The sequence below is a fragment of the Sarcophilus harrisii genome, chromosome X (genome assembly GCF_902635505.1).
Source record: "Sarcophilus harrisii chromosome X, mSarHar1.11, whole genome shotgun sequence".
NCBI lineage: Eukaryota > Metazoa > Chordata > Mammalia > Dasyuromorphia > Dasyuridae > Sarcophilus > Sarcophilus harrisii.
Window position 1 is genome coordinate 3048633 of NC_045432.1, and position 22266 is coordinate 3070898.

Genomic DNA, 22266 nt, shown 5'->3' on the forward strand with positions numbered 1-22266 from the left:
TATATGTGTGTGTGTGTGTGTGTGTGTGTGTGTGTATACAATGACTAATTCTAAATGACAACTCTTCTCTTCAATACAATGATCTAAGACAATTCCAAATTGTCTAAGGATGAAAAATATCCCCTTCCAGATAAATAAGTGATAAAGTCTTAATGCAGATCAAAGCATACTATTTTTTGCTTCCTCTATTTTTTATGTTTTTCCCTCTTTGGTCTATGTATTCTTTTATAACATGACTATGTCATAAAAATCATATATAATATAATATATAATATATAAAGTAATATAAAGGGTAATATTATTTGCATAATTTAACATGTATAACCCATACCAAATTGTTTACTATTTCAGGAAGTGAGAGATGAAGGAAGAAGAGGGAAATAAAAATTAGAACTCATTTTTTCAAAGAAATGTTTAAAAATATGTTTGTCAATAGCAGGATGATTTCAGAAAGGCCTGAAGAGACTTACATGAACTGATGTTAAATGAAGTGAGTAGAACCCACAGAACATTGTAAACAGCAACAACAGGATTATGCATAGATCAATTCTAATGAACATGGCTCCTTTCAGCAATGAAGTGATTCAGGCCACTTGTGATGGTAAGAGCCATATGAATCCAGAGAGAGGAATTTGGGACTGAATGTGAATCACAATATAGCATTTTCACCTTTTTGTTGTTATTTGCTTGATTTTTGTTTTCTTTGTCTTTTTTTCCCCTTTTGGATCTGATTTTTCTTGTGCAGCATGATAATTTTGGAAATATGTAAAGAAGAATTGCATGTTTAACATATATTGGATTACTTGCTATTTAGGCAAAAGGGTGGGGGGAAAGGAGAGAAAATTTGGGAACACAAGATTTTGCAAGGGTGAATGTTGAAAAATACCTTTGCATATATTTTGAAAATAAAAAGTTATTTTAAAATAAGTTTACATGTAACTGTGATAGAGTAAAATAATATTGAAAAATCTGTAAGTTGTCTTCAGATTTCCCCGTCAGTTAGGTTTCATATAATTTGTATAAAACTTGAGAGTTAGGAGAGAACATAGTAATCATCTATTATCTATGTAACAGACTTTTGATTTTTGAGAGTCAATGTCCCAGGTTTCTCTGAAACTCTTCATTTAAACATTGCTTGCAGGGGTCCTCAAACTTTTTAAATAGGGGTCCAGTTCACTGTCCCTCAAACTGTTGGAAGGCCAGACTATAGTAAAAACAATAGCTCTTGGTGAGGGGGATAAACGTCCTCAGCTGCCGCATCCAGCCCGCTGGCCGCAGTTTGAGGATCCCTGGAGAGTGTGATAATATTCCAATTTATTGTTTGTTTAGCCATTCTGCCAGTTGGAGAGCACGACATTAATCTCCACTTTATGACTACTATAAAAAAGGTGTGATAAATATTTTTGCACACAATTCTTTCCCATCTTTCCTTGATCTCTCTTAGGGTATAGTCCTAGTAGTGTTATAGCTGGATCAAATAAAATTGGTCCTCTACCTTCAATATCAGAAAAACTTGATGCAGGATATTGTTCCCAATTGCATTCTTATCTAATTTTAGCCCCATTGATTTTTTCACAAAACATTTGAATTTGATATAACTAAAATGAACAGTTTTACCTCCTGCAATCTCCTCTATTTCTACTTTGTTCCTGAATTCTTTTTTGTCTGATTTATGTATTCATTTGAAACTTCCCTTTGCTTATGTTGCAAAATGTTGATCCGTCCTTAATTTCTGCCATCCTGCTTTTCAGGGTTATCAAAAGCTTCTGTCAAAAAGCAAGTCCTTACTTAAATATTTATGGTCTTTGGATTTATGGAAAATTACACTACTTGGTTCATTGTCTTCTCAGATTGTACCCAGATTGCCTTTCAGTTATCACAGACTCTAAAAGTGAGTGATCATTTTCTCCCAGTATTTTCATTATTTCATTCCATAACCATGTTCTCCTCATTAGTGAGAATACTGGATCCAAGCTACAAGCTGTTTGGCAACTCCGTGACTTATACACACTTCTGGAGGACCACTTTTGGGCGAGAAAGAGTAGGGACCTTGAAAAATAGTGTAATTTTGTGTCGTAAGGGATTATGGACCCTGAGTATCTGTAATGATTGCAATCTCAAGGGATCAGGGGGTTTTCCTCTTCCTCTTCCTCAGTAATAACTACAGCACAGACAAGAAGGGAAGTGATCACACCTTTCTCCAGATTACATTGCCTAACACTCACTGAAAACTTTCAAACCCCCAGAATCAGATCTGAAAATAGTAGCATGAAAAAGGCTGAAGCTTCAGACATTGCATTTTCCCACAGTTTTCACTTTGGAAATAGACCAACTTTAATATAAATTTAAAATCAAGCAATAGACTGGGAAAATGAGCACACACATATACACACTCACACGTGTACCTCCCCCCAACACACATTCACAACCCAGACCACACAAAAGTACAATGAGGACAAGGAAGATCAAGACACAAACAAGAGTAGCAATCACCATCGCAGAGAAAGCAAAAGTAAAACAGACACCATTCAAAGACATAAGCAAGGAAAAATCATCTTGCTAAAAAGTAACATAATAAAATAATCCAATATAAATACTAAACAAATGTGAATTAAGTGGCAGAACACCAAACTTCTTAAAGGAAAAAATTAGATAAATTAGAGAAGGAAATAACTATTTCCTCAACTTTTCCTTCTCTGAGTAAGTCTATGTATAAAATAAATAAGAAATAATTTGAGAAGATGGAAAGAATTTTAGAAAAGTTAGATATGATAGACTTCTGGGGAAAACTAAATGGAAATATAGAAATATAACTTTTTCTTAGCTGTACATGGGACTTTTGCAAAAACTTACCTTGAATTAGGATATAAAAACTTTATAACAAATGGAGAAAAACAGAAATCTTAAATACATTATTTATACACATTTTTATGAATCATGTTGGGAGAGAGAAATCAGAACAAAAAGGAAAAAAAACATGAGAAAAAATAGAAAAAAGTGAAGATAGCATGTGTTGATTTGCATTCAATCTCTAAAACTCTGTTTCTGGATGCAGATGGTGTTTTCTATCCAAAGTTTATTGAGATTTCCTTGGATCACTGAGCTGCTGAAAAGAACTAAGTCTTTCATAATTGATCATGACATATTCTTGTTGTTATTGTGTACAATGTATTCCTGGTTCTGCTTGTTTTGTTCAGCATCTGTTCATGTAAATCTTACTAGGTCTTTCTAAAATCAGTTTGTCCATCATTTTTATAGAGTAATATTCCATTATTTTCATATACCATAACAAATTCAGCCGTTCACCATTTGATGGTCATCTACTTATTTTCCGATTCTTTGCCACCACAAAAAGGGCTGCTATACATGTAGACCATTTTCCCCCCTTTATGATTTTCTTGGGATATAGACCCAGTAGTAACACTGCTGGATCAAAGGGTATGCACAGTTTTATAGCTCTTTGGGCATAGTTCCAATTTACTCTCCAGAATAGTTGGATAGTTTCACAACTCTACCAGCAATGTATTAGTGCCCCAGTTTTCCCTCATCCCCTCCAACATTTATTTCCTGTCATCTTAGCCAATCTGAGAGGTATGATGGTACTTCATAATTGTTTTAATTTACATTTCTTTAATAAGTAGTGATTCAGAGCATTTAGAAAAAAAGGGTTTTGACAAAATACAACACCCATTCCTATTAAAAAACATCATAAGCACAGGAATCAACAGATCTTTTCTGAAAATGATAAGTAATATATTTTAAAACTAAGAGCAAACATTAGGTATAATGAAAATGAACTTGAAGCTTAAAGAATAAGATCAAGAGTGAAGCTAGGAAGAACATTATCACCACAATTATTCAATATTGTATATTGACAAGACAAGAAAAACAAATTGGAAGAATACCAAAAGGGAATGAGGAGACAAAAACAACCTCTCTTTTCAGAAGATATTCTGGTATAAACTTACAGCACACTAGAGAATCAAATTTTAAAAAAAAAAATTAGTGGAAACAATTAACAAATCTGTCAAAGTTTCAGGACACAAAGTAATCCCACATAAGTCATCAGCATTTCTCTATACCACCAAAAATCCCAGCAGAAAGAGACAGAAAAAGAAATTCTATTAAAACAACTGCAAAGGACTTAAAATACTAAGGAGTCTCTCTGCCAAGACCAATCCATGGACTACATGAAAACAAGGAGGATAACAATCTTTAAAGATGTAACAATAAGAGAAATGTGAATTGCCCATCAGTAGTCTGACATATTCTAAGTGCTTAATAGCTCAAAATAATTGTTAACATCCATAAGGTTTGCAAAACACAGTATACATGTTCATTCATTTAATCCTTAAGACAGCTCTGGTGAAGCAGGTGCTGTTAATGTTATTTTAAAAATGAGACAGCCTGAAGTGGTATAGCTCCTGGGCCCCACAGATAGTACCTGAGGCTGGATTTGAATTCAGGTCTTTCTAATTCCAGGTCTAACACTACATCTTCTGTACCACCTAGCAGACTAATTGATGGTCCAAGATCCCATGGAAAGCAAAACCAGTCTTCTTACTTAGAATTCAACACTCTTAAAGTTCTGCCTTCCATTGGAAGAACTGGACAGATACAGTGTTGTCTATCTGTGCTGAATTATTCATAGAGGCTAAAGAGCATCTGGGATGCTTTATGAGGCCATCCATTTGCCTTTTACACCTAGCCTAGAAACATCCCAGACCAACAGCACTCCCTGCCCCCATTTCTTGGAACATGAAGCTTTTAGCACTAAGCTTTATATTTTCTCCCCTCAGCATTTTCGGCCTCTAATTGTAACTACTAATCAAGCCAAGTGTGTCCCATTTCATAATTCTTCAATTAAATATTAAAATTTGAAAAATAAAATTTGGCCTTACTTAATTGAATTGTGGAATTACCAAGCACTAAATGTGGCCTGAGTGAAATGAGATCTTCATGAGCACACACATTCTTATGTATGTGTGCTCTGGTTTCTGAATGTTTTGATGAAGCAATCAGGGCTGTTCTCTCAGTTTATGATAAAAGTGTTCTTTTCTAGTTTTTTCTTTTTCTCTTTCTTTAATCATAGGTTTTGCTAGAGAAAATTACCCTCAATCACTGGAGAGAAAGAGATAGATTTCTGAGGTCAGAATTAGTCCCTAAGCATCTTCTTTATGTTTTCCTCAATCTGAGGATCCCAGTTTTAGGTCTAGAAAAAGATCTCACAGTCCATTTAGTCCTGTCCCCTTCATTTTTCAGAAGAGGAAACTGAGGGCCCAAGTACCTAAGGTAAAACACAGGACCATTGACTTCAGATATATATAATTTTTTGCAGTACCATGACCTGTTCCTGTAGGAGACAGATTTCTTTTTGGACTAAGTAAAAGAAGAGATTCTTTGTCTCATTTTCTACCCAGCCTTAATCACTGAATAGGTGCGGCCTCAGTCAAACTGAAACCTGTTGAAAATCTTACCTTAAACCCCCTTTGGACCTAGGGCCATCTCCAGTTGTCCTGATGTCTATCTGGCGAATAAACCCAGATAGATGGCTCTGAAGGGGAAAGTGAGACAGTGAACTTTCAAGGTTCTCCTTCACTCCAATTGAGCTCATTTTCATGTCAGGGTATCACCTCCCTGATGTCAAGGTTCTTTCTGTTAACAAAGGAAAAACAACAACAACAACAAGAATAGGTACATAATACATAGTAGTAAATAATCAAAGTAACAAAGTGTTTGATAAAAAGAAAAGTTCAAGTTTTGGTAGAAAGAACTCATTGTGTGACAAAAATTGATGGGAAAACTGGAAAGCAGTTTGGCATAACTAAACATAGATCAATATGGCACTTGAAATACCAAGATAAGGACAAAATGGGTACTTGATTTTGACCTGTCAAATTTATGATAAGGGAAGACTTTATGACCAGACAAGTGACAAAGAAGAACATTAGAAAGGAAATGGATAATTTTAATTACATGAAATTAAAAACAATTTTGGTTTTCTTTTGTTTTGTACAAAACAATTGTAGAGCCAAATTTAGAAGAAAAACAAGTAGATGGGGAAAATTTGATACCACATCTCTCAAAAATATAAGAAATAGAGATAACATTATAAGAAATGAGTCATTTTCCAATTAACAAATGATCAAAAAATATGAACAAGAAGTTTTCAGAGGAAGAAATCAAAGCTATCAATAATCACAATGAAAAATGCTCTAAATTGCTAGTAATTAGAAAAATTCAATGGAACTAAGACTGAGATACAACCTCACAGTTATCAGTTGGGTAATATGACAAAAAAGAAAAATGAGAAATATTGGAGGGCATGTAAAATAATGAGAAACTAACGCATACCTGGTAGAGTTGTGAACTAGACTAGCCATTATGTAGAACAAATTGGAACTGTATTCAAAGGACTATAAAACCATGCATACCCTTTGACTCAGCAATACAACTATTAGGTTTGTTTTCCAAGTAATCAGGGAAGAAAGAACTTTTATGTTCTAAAATAATTAAACTGTTCTATTTGTTGTGGCAAAAAACAAACAACCAACCAAACAACAAACAACTGGAAATTGAGTGGTTGCTCATCAATTGGGGAATGGCTAAATAAGATTTTGTATATGGTTGTGATGGAATACTACTTTTCTGTAAGAAATAATGAGATCCATGATCTTAGAAAAACATGATTTGTCAAACAGTAGATAATTATGGTTATTGACTATTATATCTTATGTACCTAACCTATTCCACAGCTCCACCACTGTATTTCTCAGCCAGTACCAAATGGTTTTGATAACCACTGCTTTATAATTGGGTAGGCGACTATCCTGTGCAATTTTTTTTTCATCAATTCCCCTGAAATATTTGACTTTTTCTTTTTCATTTGAATTTTTAAATTATTTTTTCTAGCTCTATAAAATATTTTTCCCAGTTTGCTTGTTATGGCACTGAATAAATGGATTAATTTAGATAGAATTGTCATTTTTGTTATACTAGTTCAGCCTACCAGTGAGCAACTGATATTTTTCCAGTTGTTTAGATCTCACTTGATTTGTACAAAAAGCATTGTATAATTATGTTCATATTGTTTCTCAGTTCATTTGGCAAGTAACCTTCCTAATATTTTACATAGTCTACAGATATTTTAAATAGAATTTCTCTATTGCTTCCCGCTAGGCTTTGCTGGTAACAGAGAGAATTGCTATAATTTGTGTGGGTTTATTTTATATTCTACAATTTGAAAAATTGTTTCAAGTAGTTTTGTATTTGAGTCTCTAGGATTCTACAAAGGTTGCATCATATCACCTGTGAAGAGTGATAGTTTTGTTTGCTCATTACCTATTCTAATTCTTTCCCTTTAGTTTCCTTCCCTTATTGATAAAAGTAACTGGTACAATTTCTGGTACAATATTGAATAATAGTGCTGATAATGGTGCTGATAATGGCCATCTTTGTTTCACCCTTGATCTTATTGGGAATGGTTCTAGCATATCTCCATGATATGTAATGCTTGATAAAGGTATTAGATAAATATTGCTTAGAATTTAATGGGAAAATTTTTTTTCATCATAGAGTTTTATAGCAGTAATGGGCATTGTATTTTGTCAAAAAGCTTTTTCTGCATCTACTGAGATAATCATGATTTCTGTTACTTTTGTTATTAATATGGTCAATTACACCAATAGATTTTCTGATACTGAACCAACCATTGTATTGTCCACTGGGTAATAATGGATAAACCTGATGATGGATTGCTGTAATCTCTTTACTGATATGTATTTAATTTTTTTTGTATTAATATTCTTATTTATTTATTTTTATTTATAAAACATATGCATGGGTAATTTTTCAACACTGACCCTTGCAAAACCTTCTGTTCCAACTTGTCCCCTCCTTCATCCCACCCCATCCCATAAATAGCAGGTAGTTCAATACATGTTAAATATGTTAAACTATATGTTAAATCCAATATATGTATACATATTTATACAATTACTTTGCTGCACAAGAAATATCAGATTTAGAAAGAAAAAAAAACAAAGAAACAAGAAACCCAAGAAGGAAAACAAAAATGCAAGCTAACAATAACAAAAAGAATGGAAATGCTATGTTGTGGTCCACACTCATTTCCCATAGTTCTCTTTCTGGGTGTAGCTAATTCTCTTCATTACTGAACAATTGGAACTGGTTTGAACCATCTCAGAGTTAATCATCATATAATCTTCTTGTTGGGGTGTATAATAATCTACTGGTTCTGCTCATTTCACTTAGCATCAATTCATGTAAGTCTCTCCAAGCCTCTCTGTATTCATCCTGCTGGTCATTTCTTACAGAACAATAATATTACATCACATTCATATAACAGAAGTTATTCAACCATTCTCCAATTGATGGGAATCCATTCAATTTTCAGTTTCTAGTCACTACCAACAGGGCTGCCATAAACATTTTTGCACTTGTGGGTCCCTTTGCCTTCTTTAAGATTTCTTTGGGATATAATCCTAGTAGTAGCACTGCTGGATCAAAGGGTAAGCACTGTTTGATACCTTTTTGAGCATAGTTCTAAATTGCTCTCCAGAATGGTTGAATTCATTCACAATTCCACCAAAAATTGTATCAGTGCCCCAGTTTTCCAACATTCATCATTACCTTTTCCTGTCATCTTAGCCAAACTGAGAGGTGTGTAGTGGTATCACAGAGTTGTCTTAGTTTGCAATTAATGATTTGGAACACCTTTTTCAGATGACTAAAAATAGTTTCAATTTCTTCATTTGAAAATTGTCTTTTCATATCCTTTGACCATTTATCAACTGGAGAATGGCTTGATTTCTTATAAATTTGAGTCAATTCTCTATAAATTTTGGAAATGGATCCTTTGTCAGAACATTTGAATGTAAATATGTTTTCCCAGTTTATTGCTTGCCTTCTAATCTTGTCTACATTAGTTTTGTTTGTACAATCATTTTAACCTTAATATAATAAAAAATTTTCTATTTTGTGACCAATAATGATCTCTAGTTCTTCTTTGGTCACAAATTCCTTCCTCCTCCACAGGTCTGAAAGGTAAACTATCCTATGTTCTTCTAATTTATTTATAATCTCATTCTTGTTGTTTAAGTCACGAATCCTTTTCAACCTTGGTATATGGTGTTAGTTGTGGGTCAATGCCTAGTTTCTGTCATACTAGTTTCCAATTTTCCCAGAAGTTTTTTGTCAAATAGTGAATTCTTAACACAAATGTTGGGGTCTTTGGGTTTGTTAAACACTCAATTACTATAGTTATTGACTATTTTGACCTGTGAACCTAACCTATTCCACTGATCAACTAGTCTATTTCTTGGCCAATACCAAATGGTTTTGGTGACTGCTGCTTTATAATATAGTTTTAGATCAGGTACAGCTAGGCCACCTTCATTTGATTTTTTTATTCATTAGTTCCCATGAAATTCTTGACCTTTTGTTCTTTCAGACGAATTTTGTTATTTTTTTCTAGGTCAGTAAAATAGTTTCTTGGGAGTTTGGTATAGCAATAAATAAATAAGTCAGTGTAAGTAGTATTGTCATCTTTATTATATTTGCTCGACCTATCCAAGAGCACTTGATATTTTTCCAATTGTTTAGATTTCACTTTATTTGTGTGGAATGTGTTTTGTAGTTTTGCTCATACAGTTCCTGACTTTCCCTTGGCAGATAGATTCCCAAATATTTTATACTATCAACAGTTATTTTAAATGGAATTTCTCTTTGTATGTGTTGCTGTTGAATTTTGTTTAGTGATGAATAAAATGGTGATGCTTTATTATGAGCCAGAACTTGAAACAAGGTGATAACTCAAGGGAGATGTTAGAATCCTAGTGTTAACTCAATGGAATTGATACAATGCTTATTGGTTTACACCTTAGAGCGAATCCTTACAAAGTGATAAGACTGTTGCCTAATTTAGCATGGTACTTAGCAAATTCTCTAACTCACTAATGTATTTAACTACTCATTGGAGTTCACAAGTATGGGAGCTTCACAAAGTGAACTTTATAACTTTGTGAATTCACACCTCCCTTAATCTCTCCCTCAGAGGAGGAGTCAACCTTTAAGAGATCATATATAAGAAGCTGACAGAGGCTCAGTCAGTTAGTTTGGAACATTGCCAGGAGTCAGAGAGGAGCACTCTGAGAGCTACAGAAGCCCATAAGCCCTCTCTCAGAGGCAAGACAGATTCATTCCAACTTTCACCTAGGTGCTGGCTGGAGATATTTGGAAGAATCGAAGCTGAAGCTGGCAGAGGCAAAAGATTAGTGGCAAGAGCTCTTGGAACCAAGCAGAAAGATAGGCCTCTAAGAAAGCTAACCAGACCCAAGGAAAGAGATAAGAAATAAACTTTTGGATTTTATCAGCTGGCTGCATTTGAGGTGATTATTACTCTGAACCGAAACCAAGGCTGCCTCCAGAAAACCTCCCCAAGAAACCTGCTCCCAGAGAACCATTATATATTATATAAAAGAAGAAGACCACAATGTTTCGTGTGGATTTATTTTGTATCCTGCAACTTTTCTAGAGTTGTGGATTATTTCTAATAGTATTTTTGTCGATTCTCTAGGGTTCTCTAAGTATACCATCATATTATCTTCAAGGAGTGATAATTTGTTTTCCTCATTACCTACTCTAATTTCTTTAATCTCGTTTTCTTCTCTTATTGCCAAAGCTAACATTTCTAATACAATATTGAATAGTAATGGTCATAGTGGGCAAATTTGGTTCACCCCTGATCTTATTGTGAATGGTTCCATTTTTTCCCATTACAAATGATGGTTGCTGATAGTTTTAAATAGATTCTACTGACTATTTTAAGGAAAAGTCCATTTATTCCTATAGTCTCTAGTGTTTTTAATAGGAATAGATGTTGGATTTTGTTAAGTGCTTTTTCTGCATCTATTGAGATAATCATATTTTTAAAAATTTTGTTATTGCTATAGTCAATTATGGTAATAGTTTTACTAATATTGAACCAGCCCTGTATTCCTGGTATAAATCATGGTGTATTATCCTGGGGATGCTTTTTTGTAATCTCTTTAGCATCCAGATTCTTAAAGGAGAACTGTGCTATAAGAAATAGAAAAAATATAGACTGGTGGGGGCTCTCCAGCTCTCTCTCTAAGAACTAAATAAATAAAACCACAAAATAAAGAAAAAATGTTAAGAAGGTAAATAGAATTTTAAAACAGAGTTACCTATGATTAACCTTTGGAGAAAATTTAATGGGGATATAAAAGAATATACCTTTTTTTTCAGGGGGACATCAAATCTACACAGAGATTGACCATATTAGGGCATAAAAACTTCACAAACAAATGCAGAAAGGCAGTAATAATAAATGTATCTTTTTTAGATCATGATGTAAAAAAAATTACTTGCCATAATGGCCATGGAAAGACTAAAAACTGATCTAAAATTCAACAATCTAATAAAAAGAAAAAAGAAAATGCTATCTATCTCCAGAGAAAGAATTGATGGAGTCTGAATGCATAGTGAAGCATATATTTAAATTTTTTCCTTATTTTTCTTGTTTGGGTTTATTTTTTCTTCTGTGTTTCTTTTACAACACAATTAATGTGGATATATATTTTGCTTGGCTGTATGTAAAAATAACCTATATAAAACTGTCTGACATCACTGAAAAGGAAGAAGAGGGAAGGAAGAAAAGAGAAAATTTGGAACTCAGAATTTTTAAATTAATGTTAAAAATTGTTATTGTATGTAATGAGGAAAAATACAATATCTGAAAAGAAAAAGTAGAGAGAAAAAGAAATTAAACACACCATCAAAGATCTCTGTGAGAAAAACCAAATCTCAAACATCTCAAACACTTCACAAGTAAATTCTATAAAAGATTAAAAGAACAGATCATTTTTATATTATGTAAATTATTTGAAAAAATAGCTAAGAAAGGAGTCCTGCCAAATCCCTTTTATGACAGGAAGATAGTGTTGATGCCTAAACCAGGAAGTGCTAAAACAGAAAAAAATGTAAACCAATTTCCCTATTGAATATATTAACACAAAAATTATAAATAAAAATATTAGCAAAAAGATCACAGCAATTTACAATCAAGATAATACACTATGACCAAGCAGTATTTGTACCAGGAATACAAGGCTGCTTCAGTGTTAGAAAAACTATCAGCATAATTATCCCTGTAAATAACAAAAATAACAGAAATCATATGATTGTCTCAGTAGAAGCAGAAAAAGCTTTTGAGAAAACACAGCACCCATTCCTATTTAAAAACAAAACAACAACAACAAAAAACAAACACACACACACAAAAAAAAACACTTGAGACCAAAGGAAGGTTTCCTTAACATGATAAGCAGTATTGACCTAAAACCTTTAGGAAACATTTTACATAATGAGGCTAAGCTAAAAGCATTTCTAAAAGATCAAAGGTGAAAAAAGATCCCCACGATTACCAGTATTATTCAATACTGTACTAGAATAGTTTTATCAATAAAAAAGAAAAAAATTGAAGGGATTAAACAATGAGGAAATAAAAGTATTACTCTTTGAAGATGATATGATGATATCCTTAGAAAATTCTAGAGAACCAACTAAAATCTAGTTGAAACAATTAACAATTTGAGCAAAGTTTTATCTCATAAACTTACTTAAGTCAGCAGCAGTTCTATATGTTACCAACAATAGATAAAAAAAGAAATTCCATTGTGGGGAGCCGGCACTAATCTACAGGTGATAAGGCCATAGGGATGATAAGGCCACATTCCTAAGATTGCCTTAACCTTGAATAGGCAGATATTTAGGCATCTCCTAATCACATCCTGGAGCTTCCTACGTGACCAAAGACACCTGATCAGCTCATTCTTTGGCAGGAAACCAATCCTTTGTCTAGGACCCCCTCCCTGTACTGAGTTTGCACAACCCTGCTTCCTTTTGCTATAAATACCTGTACTGTTGCACTCATTAAAATGAGGCTTGATCAGATTATTTTGTCTTGCCTCCCCTCTGCGCCTCCCCTGTCTCTTGCCCTTGTCTCTCTTCTTCCAGGGTCCACACACTCTGCCTCACAGGCCGAGGCATTCCATTTAATTGTAAAGTCTATTTCTATAGAAAATATAAAAAGCATGACAAAACAAACCTAGGAACAACATGAACACAATTACAAAACATTTTCAACACAAATAAAATCAGACCTAATCAAATGGAAGAATATCAAGGGCTCATGGTTAGAGCAAGCCAATATAATATTACCTAAATTAATCTACTTATTCAGTGCCATACCAGCAAACTCCCAAGAAATTATTTTACAGAGCTAGAAAAAAATAACAAAGTTCATCTGGAAGAATTAAAGGTCAATAATTTCAAGAAAATTAATGAAAAATGCAAATGAAGATGATCTAGCTGTACCAGACCTAAAACTATATTATAAAGCAGCAGTTATCAAAACCATTTGGTACTGGCTAAGAAAAAGAGTAGTTTATCAGTGGAATAGATTAGGATCACAGGACAAAATAATCCATTGACTATAGTAATCAAGGGTTTAACAAATCCAAAGACCCCAGCTTTTGGGATAAGAACTCACTATTTGACAAAAACTGCTTGGAAAATAGGAAACTAGTATAGCAGAAACTAGGCATTGACTCACACCTAACAACCTAAACCAAAATAAAGTTGAAATGGGTTCATGATTTAGACATAATGAGTGATATTATAAGCAAATCAAAAGAACACAGGATAATTTACCTCTCAGATCTGTGAAGAAGTAAGGAATTTGTGGCCAAAGAAGAACTGAAGTATATTGTTGAATTTTTAAAAAATGGATAAATTTGATTACAATAACTTAAAATAGTTTTTGTACAAAAAATACCAATGCAGACAAGATTAGAAGAGAAGCAATAAAGTAAGAAAAAATGTTATATCCAAGGGTTGTGAAAAAGTCCTTATTTCTAAAATATATAGAGAATTGGTTCAGATAAATGAGAATAAAAGCCATTCTTCAATTGGTAAATGCTCAGTGGATATGAGCAGACAGATGAAGAAATTGAAACTATTTCTAATCATATTGCTCTAAATCACTATTGATCAGAGAAATGCAAATTAAGACAACTCTGAGATACCACTACACACCTCTCAGACTGGCTAAGATGACAGGAAACCATTCATAATAATGAATGCTGGAGGGGATGTGGGAAAACTGGGACACTAATACATTATTGGTAGAGTTGTGAATGATCCAGTCATTCTGGAGAGTCATTTGGAACAATGCCCAAAGGGCTATCAAACTGTGCATACTTTTTGATCCAGCAGTGTTTCTACTGGGTTTATATCTCAAAGAGATCTCAAAGTAGGGAAAGGGATCTGTATGTGCAAAAATGTTTGTGGCAGCCCTTTTTATAATGGCTAGAAACTGGAAACTGAATGGATGCTCATCAGTTGAATAAATTATGGTATATGAATGTTATGGAATATTATTGTTCTGTAAGAAACATCCAGCAGGATGATTTCAGAGAGGCCTGGAGGGAGTGACATGAACTGATGCTAAGTGAAATGAGCAAAACCAGCAGATCATTATACATGGCTCTCTTCAACAAGGAGATGATTCAAACTATTGCCAATGATCTTGTGATGAAGATAGCCATCTATACCCAGAGAAGGGACTATGGGAACTGAGTGTGGATCACAATAAAGCATTTTCATTCATTTTGTTGTTTTCTTGCATTTTGTTTTCTTTCTCATTTTTCTTTTTTTTTTTTTGAGCTGATTTTCTTTGTGCAGCATGATAATTGTGAAAATATGTATAGAAGAATTACACATGTTTAACATATTGGATTACTTGCAATCTAGGGGAGAGGATGGGAAGAGAGGAGGAACACAGTTTTGCAAGGGTGAATGCTGAAAATTATCTGTGCATATGTTCTGAAAACAAAAAGCTTTAATAAATACCAAAAAAAACTTTTAAAAATAAGAAGAAATAAGAAAGAAACTTAGAAGATAAATAGGGAAAGGAAACAAGAATTTGACAGGAGAGTTTGAAAAAAGAAACACAGAAATTATCTGAAGAAAACTATATAAAAAGTAGATTTAGAGAAATGGAAAAAGCACATAACTCCTTACAAAATGGATTTGATGAAATGGAAAAAGAAAGCAACCCATTAAAAAACAGAATTTGTGAAATGGAAAAAAATAATGAACAAAACAACTCATTTAAAACTTCAACTAGCCAAATGCAAAATCAGATAAAAAAAACTAACTGAAGAAAATAATTGATTAAAAAATAGAATTGAACAAATGGAATCGAATGACTCAATTAGACATAAAAAAATCAAACAAAACCAAAAGCATTAAAAATTGAAAGAAAATATAAAATACCTCATTGGCCAAAACAAAAATTGACCTGGAAAATAGATCTAGGAGAGACAATCTAAGAGTTATTGGACTACATGAAAACCATGATAAAAAAAGAGCCTAGACAATATCTTTCATGAAATCATTGAAGAAAATTGCCCTGATATGCCAATACCATAGGATAAAATAGACATTGAAATAATTCCCTGATTACCTCCTATAAGAGATCCCAAAATAATTATTTCAAGGAATATCGGAGTTATATTTCAGAATTATTACACATCAAGGAGAAAATAACCTGCCAGTCAATGGTATACACCCACCTCTTGGAGGATCTCCTTTCTCCTGGTTAATTGTGAATTCCACTAGGAAACTTGTCTTTTTCATTGTTAATTGTTAAAAACCCCTTTCCTTGATGGTATTTCATATTTACCACTCCTGGTATCTATTGTAACTTAATTTTGTCAGTAACCTCTTCTCTTAAATAAACCTGTCTTTTGTGAAGGAAATGAAGGTAAATTCTTCACATGACCCTAACCCTAACCCTAAATTCGCTGCCTACATCAATGTCAACATTGGTGCTGAACCCTAAACACATCATTTGCACAAAATTGCTCCCCTAATGCAAATCAAATGACTTGTCTAGGATCACACATTCAGTATGTTGTCACGATGCCAGACATAAACTCAGTACTTCTTGGTTCTGAGGCCAGTTCAATATCTCCTTTGCCAATCACTCCCTCACTCACTCATTCAATAAACAGTTTCTACCTTGTTCATAACATCATGCAACATTCTGGAATAGGCACAGAGTTGGGATAAAAACCAGCCCCTGCCTTCATTGAGTTTCCAGTTTAAGTCAATCAATAAGCATCAATTAAGCATTTACTATGTTCAGAGGAGGAGAAGGGATACAACTAGAGGTAATTATAATAGAGAATATCATAAAAGTACAGCAGATGGAGATGAAAAAAACTAAATGAAACTTAAGGGGACAGTCCACATAATAGGAGGGCAATCACTGAATGTTTAGTGGAAGAGGTGATATTGGGGATGGATTCTAAAGGAGAGGTAAATGAGAGAAATGATTATTTCTCTTCTGTATTGAACAGCTAATTATCGCATTAAGGGCAAGGTCATTTCCCCCTTTCTACTTTCTGATCCAGAAATCAACCATTGTGAGAAAACTTTCACAAAGACCCTAAAGATCTAATCAAAGACAGCAAAGGAAATTTAAAGTTAAAGTTATGGGTAGATTCCTGCTCATTGTGTTTACTCAGACAAATCTGGGGAAATGTGGATTCTTCCTTTTGTCAGATGGGTGATATGGAAATAGAAAAGTCTCTTTGACCCAGATATGGGACCTTATTGTCACATACCTGAAGACCCTCACTGCAATACAGCCATCCTCTCATTGTAATATTCATTTTGTCATTAACTGTCAACTTATCAGAATTGATTGCCACCTATAAAGAATACTCATTCTTCCAAGGATATGCAATTTGTGAACCCAACTCCATGAGGTGCTTGGCATTTAAGAGTGCCACTGATCTGTTTTATTAATAGCATTTTGATATTATTAATAAAATGATTGACTCAGAAACTATGATCCTCTAACTTTTTTCAATGTGACTTTAGAAATTAATAGGAAAACAATGGAGAGCTATTTCAAATAAAGGGAAGGGAAGGAGGTGGAAAGGAGCAGGGTGTGTTGGTGCCTCATGAGGCTAGGGAGGATAGGATTCAAGATATCCCTTGGCCTCCCACTACAAACATGACCCAGATTAGTGCTGCCTTTAGTCAGGGACTGTGGGAACATTGAGGAATACCCAATCAGACTCTTTCAGGGAGGTTGGTGTAGGCGGGGTTCTGACGTACTGACACAGCCCACGGATGGTTAGGTTTGGATAAATTGCCTGGAGACTGGCTAGTGAGTCAGATCCCAGGGCAGTCCTGGTTGAGAAGTCAAGAAGGCAGCAGCAAAGTGGGAGAAGCTGTGAGAGAGAAGAGCCTTGTCTTCTGCCACCCCCCAGCACCATGGGCTTCCGAGGCTGCATCTTAATGCTGCTGCTGCTAATGATCACAAGTCATGACTACAATGCATCGATGGCTTTTCACATGTCTAAATCCAACTGTAGGTGATGGGGTAAATGATGGAGGAGTTTAACCCCTTCCTTAGGGAGACGCCTAGATCTGGGATGGGGGCCAGTGAAAGCCTGGGAAGGAACAAATCCGGATGGGAAGGAAGACACTCTCCCACTCCACTGAAGCTCAGAAAATTTCCCCAAAGTTTCCTTCAGATTCAAGCATAGAATAAGAGAGGGAAGGGGGGCATTGGGAAGGAGAAGGGGAGAGGGTGATTACAGAATGAGTCTTGACATTCTCTGCCCTAGGGTCATGCCCCAGAATTAAAGTGAAGTGCAATTCCAAAGAGCCCAGCACTTGCTCCAGGAACCGGGATTGCAGAAGCCCAGAGAAATGTTGCCTATTAAACTGTGGAAAGCACTGCCTAAGCCCCAGTAATGGTAAGTAATTTCCCTTCCTTTTTTTCTCCAGCTAGTCAGCTCTCAAGCATTTCTTAAGCCCTTAGAAGACCCAGAGACCTGGGATGAGTATAGGAATGATAGGAAGTTTAGATAAGTGCCTGTCTTCTTGGAGATTTCTGCAGTCAGTCTACTGGGTAAAACAAAAGCACAGACCCAGAATAAACATCACTGTGAATTCGGGAAATGCCCAGTGCAGTCTAAGAACCAAAAGAGAAGATGGCTCCAGAACCAGAGAAGACTTCATAGAAGAGATGGTAAGTGATTTGGGCTTTCAAGGACAGGCAGGAATTTAAAAGGAGAAGGAAACAGAGTCTATTTTAGGCAGTGCCCCCTGCTCTCACTCATGCAGCAGGATGCCTACTTCTGCTAATGAGTCCAGGTGATGGACCCAATCCTCATTGCTCCCATCTTCTTCATTCAAGACCACTGGGCTCATGATATGGTGCAGGACTCTTGGACCCTGTGCTGCAAGCTGAGGAAACAAATATGATGAAAAGGAGCTCAGTTAAGGAGGGGAACACTTGCATCCTGCCTTTAGCTCTTTCACTGTTTGTTTCTGGGCCACAACCTAGCAATGGAACTTTAAAATCACAAATGTTAACCCCCAAGGGCACCCAGTTGGACCTGGGACCAAGTGGGTCTCTACATTCACAGGTAAAGGATCCAATAAAATAGTCAGCACTGATAATGTATGGGAATGGGAAGAGGGAGGCTGATGTTAATCCTCAAACTCTTTTTCTTTTCCCCCCAACTCTCTAATCTCTTTTCAGACCCATGTACTGAGAGTCTCAAAACTAAGCCTTGCTCCAGCCCTTTGAACCGATGGTACTTCAGCACTACAAAAAATAGATGTGTCCCTCTCAACAGTGGCGTATGTCCTGAAGGCAGAAACAACTTCCAGGCTTTTGATATTTGCAAGAAGACCTGTTTAGCATTTGGTAAGGCTGTAAAAGGCATTTGTAAAGCATTTGGGAGGCAGTAGTATGGTTTAAGGGAAAGAGCTCCAGACTTTGAGCCAGAAACTCAGCTCTGATCCTGATTAGTTCCTGGTCACTGTGTGGGATAGTTGTCAGTGGGTCCTTTGGGAAGCAAAGAGGGGCCCCCATTCTCTACTCCTATTAGAGACAATGCACAACCCTACTCACTCATGTCCTTTCCCTCAAGGTGTTCATAGATACACAGTCATAGAAACATAGCTGTTTCTTAGATCAGTGGATTCTGACTCAAAGCCAGAGCTGCCTCCCAGCTTGGGCTGCTGCCAGGCTTAGTTTTGTAAAGGGCTCCAGGAATGGGGAATTCTCAGAGAAGCCAAAGGTGTTGTCCCTTCTGAGCCCACCTGTACTTCTGAAGGGGATTGTTTGGTGGGAACATCTTGTTTACACAGCAACATTTCACTATTTCTGACAATATCCACTTTGTGGAACCCAATGCTTCCCACTGAGCAATATGGTCCTTTGCAAAAAACATGTTAATTAGAATAAGATGGAGACTTTAGGTGCAAACAAAGCAAAGGTAGTGAGCTATCTCCCAAAAAGCAGCTCACCCCCTTCTGTAGAATACGTACATGGGAAATGCTATCTTTTTTTTTTAGAGCAGATGACACTTTGACTCTTGGAGAAGCAGGAGGATGTCAGCAGTCAGAGATAAGAGAGAGGCAGGAAGTCTTAGAAATTAGAAACTTAGAAACTTGTCCATTCTAGAAATTAGGAACAGTATCAATGACTCCATAAACATTTATACCATGACTACTACATTCCAGGACATCAGATAAGTGTTTAGGAGGCCAAAAAGCCAAAAGGCAAGCTCTTGTGTAGTGTTCCCAAATCTCTTAGTCTAATGGGGGAGATGCCATATCCACAACTCCAGTGAAACATACTACATATAGGAGAAATTAGAAAGTCCACAGAGAGAAGTGCTAGGATTAAGAGAAAGGCTGCCTTCCAAAAGTGGGATTGATCTGGGATTTGAAGGACAGCAAGGAGCCCAGGAGGAAGAAGGGAGGTGGGAGCAGATCCTGGGTATGGAGGGACAGCCAGGAAAGTTGTCCAGAGTGGGAAGATGAATGTCCTTGTGTGAGGAACAGCCAAGAGGCCAATAGCACTGGACCAAAGAGTCCATGGGGGCATGTCATATAAAGAAGATTGGAAAGGTAGGGGAAGAGATAGGTTCTAAAGGGCTTTGAATTGGCCCAAAGGGAATTGATATTGGTTCCTGGAGGTAACAAGGAGTCACAGGAGTTTATGGAGTCCAGGGGTGGGAAGGATGGGGGATGACATGATCTGCAAAAGGTGAGCAATGTCAAAAGGATGAAGAATCAGAATGGATCAATGGCATGTAAATATGTCCATGTGGCCTGAATCATTCAATCCATGATCCAGGGGAGGTTGAGATAAAGCTAGACTTCTAACCTGTGGAGGGGCTGAGAGGAGGGGGTCTGGGTCCTCGAGGACAGAGCTCTTGGAGATGAGGAGTCTGTACTTCCTTCTAGGATATGAATTGCCAGTAAATTTCTTTGAACTGAATCCTTCTTTTTTCTTCTAGGACATGGAGAGCCAGCAAAACAATATAAGTTGGGAAACAAACCATTCACTGTGATGGCTTAGGCAAATGTGCCCCTCTGAAATGTTTCAAAAATCTCCCTGCTTCAGAGAATAGAGCATCTCACAGCTACCGGGCACCTTGGGCATCATCTCCTCTCCTGACTACTTCTCCAGAATCTCCTCCCCAACACCCCATTGCAAGCAGGTCTCCAGCCTCTGCTTAAAGGACTCCAGAGATGGGGAACTCACTCCCTTCTAAGGCTACCCATTCCAGTCTTGCATATAAAGAAGTTTGATCACATACACAAAGTCCCCCAGAAAGTCAGCCCCAAACCACAGATTAGATTCCCTCATATCCTGACACTTCTTACATGTGTGAGCCTTGGCCAGGCATTTCCCCTTTACTAGTTTTACTTTTCTCATCTATTGTGTGAGAGGTAAAGTTGGGGGACTCTGAGAAAGGTGGATCTCACATTGTGAGCAGATACGGTGAAATGACTTGTCAGGGTCACACAGCTAAGGAGTGAGGGAGAAATGAACCCCATACTGCTCGGTACCTAGATAATGCTCTTTCCTCTATACTATGTTACCTTTCTTGAGTCCTTTAAGAATTATGTTTTTCCTAGGTTGAAGTACTCTTTTTTTCCTGTGAATAAAGCATTTTAAAATGAAACCTTGAATCTTGATTCTTTGTTGTCATGTAAAGAAAAAAGAGAATGGGCACTACGGCAAGTGATACCCAAGATGGGTGAGGAAAATGGAACAGGGGCAGGGAGAACAAAATCCATTTCTCTCTTTTAGTACAGAAAATGACCTGATGTCCAATAGGCTCAAGTACTTTTTGCATCCTAATCTAGGGACCTCCCTCATGTAATCCTGTTGTGACTTTACTCCTCCACTTTCAGGATTCTCTTGCTTCATTCCCTTCTCTTTTAAGTAGCATCCTGGGATATTTTCCCTCTAGCTGGCCTGATTTGAACCTGAAAGTCAGCAGTCTTGAACCAAGAGAAAAGCACCAAGTTTGGAAACTTCCATTCTTCAGGCTAGCCCATGATTGATTTCTGGGTATGTTGATGGATGAAGATATCCTAACAAGGATTGGGGATCCCCAGACCAGTGTCTCAGATTTTGTGAAAGAATTCACAGTCTCAGTCTGCAAGCAAGGTTTTTGGCAAAATGGGTTTATTTCACTGAGAAACTCTCAGTGGGGCTCTTCCTGATTAGGAAGATAGCAAAGGTTGGGATACAAAGTCTTGATTATATTTAGGTTTCTATGGTTTGTTGGGGCTAGGGAGCCATCTCCAGATGAATCGAGGGACTAATTTCCAGGTCAATAATGGGTGGTAATTATGCCTCAGGCCAATATCTACAAATGATTTGTAGGTGGGGATTATTGTGGGAATTTCCCCTGGGAATCAATTAGGAGGGTGAAGATGTTCCCAGAGGTTGGGAGGGGTTGAGATTTAGGGTTTTTCCAACACAGGTCCACCCACCCTCCCAAAAATCAGGGGTACACAATTTTTATTACGTCAGGTAAAAAGGTAAGACAAAGCAGTTGTGAACTTTTGGGTGAGCTCTAAAGCTTCCCACTGCCATTTGTCTGTACTATAAATTCCCATTACTTCTAGAATTCTTAGATGTTTTAGAATTCCTTTTAAAATACTTTCCCTAGAAGTATAAAAAAGAGAAGGCTGTAATAAGGAAAGGAATCCAGAAGGAGGGTCATTCTTGTAGCCCCTTTAATGATGGTAACCCTACCAGAACTGAGTTGAATCTTACATTCACTGATAGTCTATTCCTTCTGATATTCATGGGCCATTAGA

At 36.2% G+C, this 22266-nt stretch overlaps 1 protein-coding gene across 1 annotated transcript; it reads left to right on the forward strand.

Annotated features, from left to right (window-relative positions):
• The first annotated feature begins 17277 nt into the window (after positions 1-17277).
• On the forward strand, positions 17278-21116 carry LOC100916420 (eppin-like). Its single transcript, XM_003775177.3, has 4 exons — positions 17278-17491; positions 17751-17882; positions 18674-18841; positions 20445-21116. The coding sequence occupies exons 1-4, from the start codon at positions 17395-17397 to the stop codon at positions 20504-20506; spliced, it is 459 nt and encodes a 152-aa protein (XP_003775225.1). The 5' UTR covers positions 17278-17394; the 3' UTR covers positions 20507-21116.
• The last annotated feature ends 1150 nt before the right edge of the window (positions 21117-22266 follow it).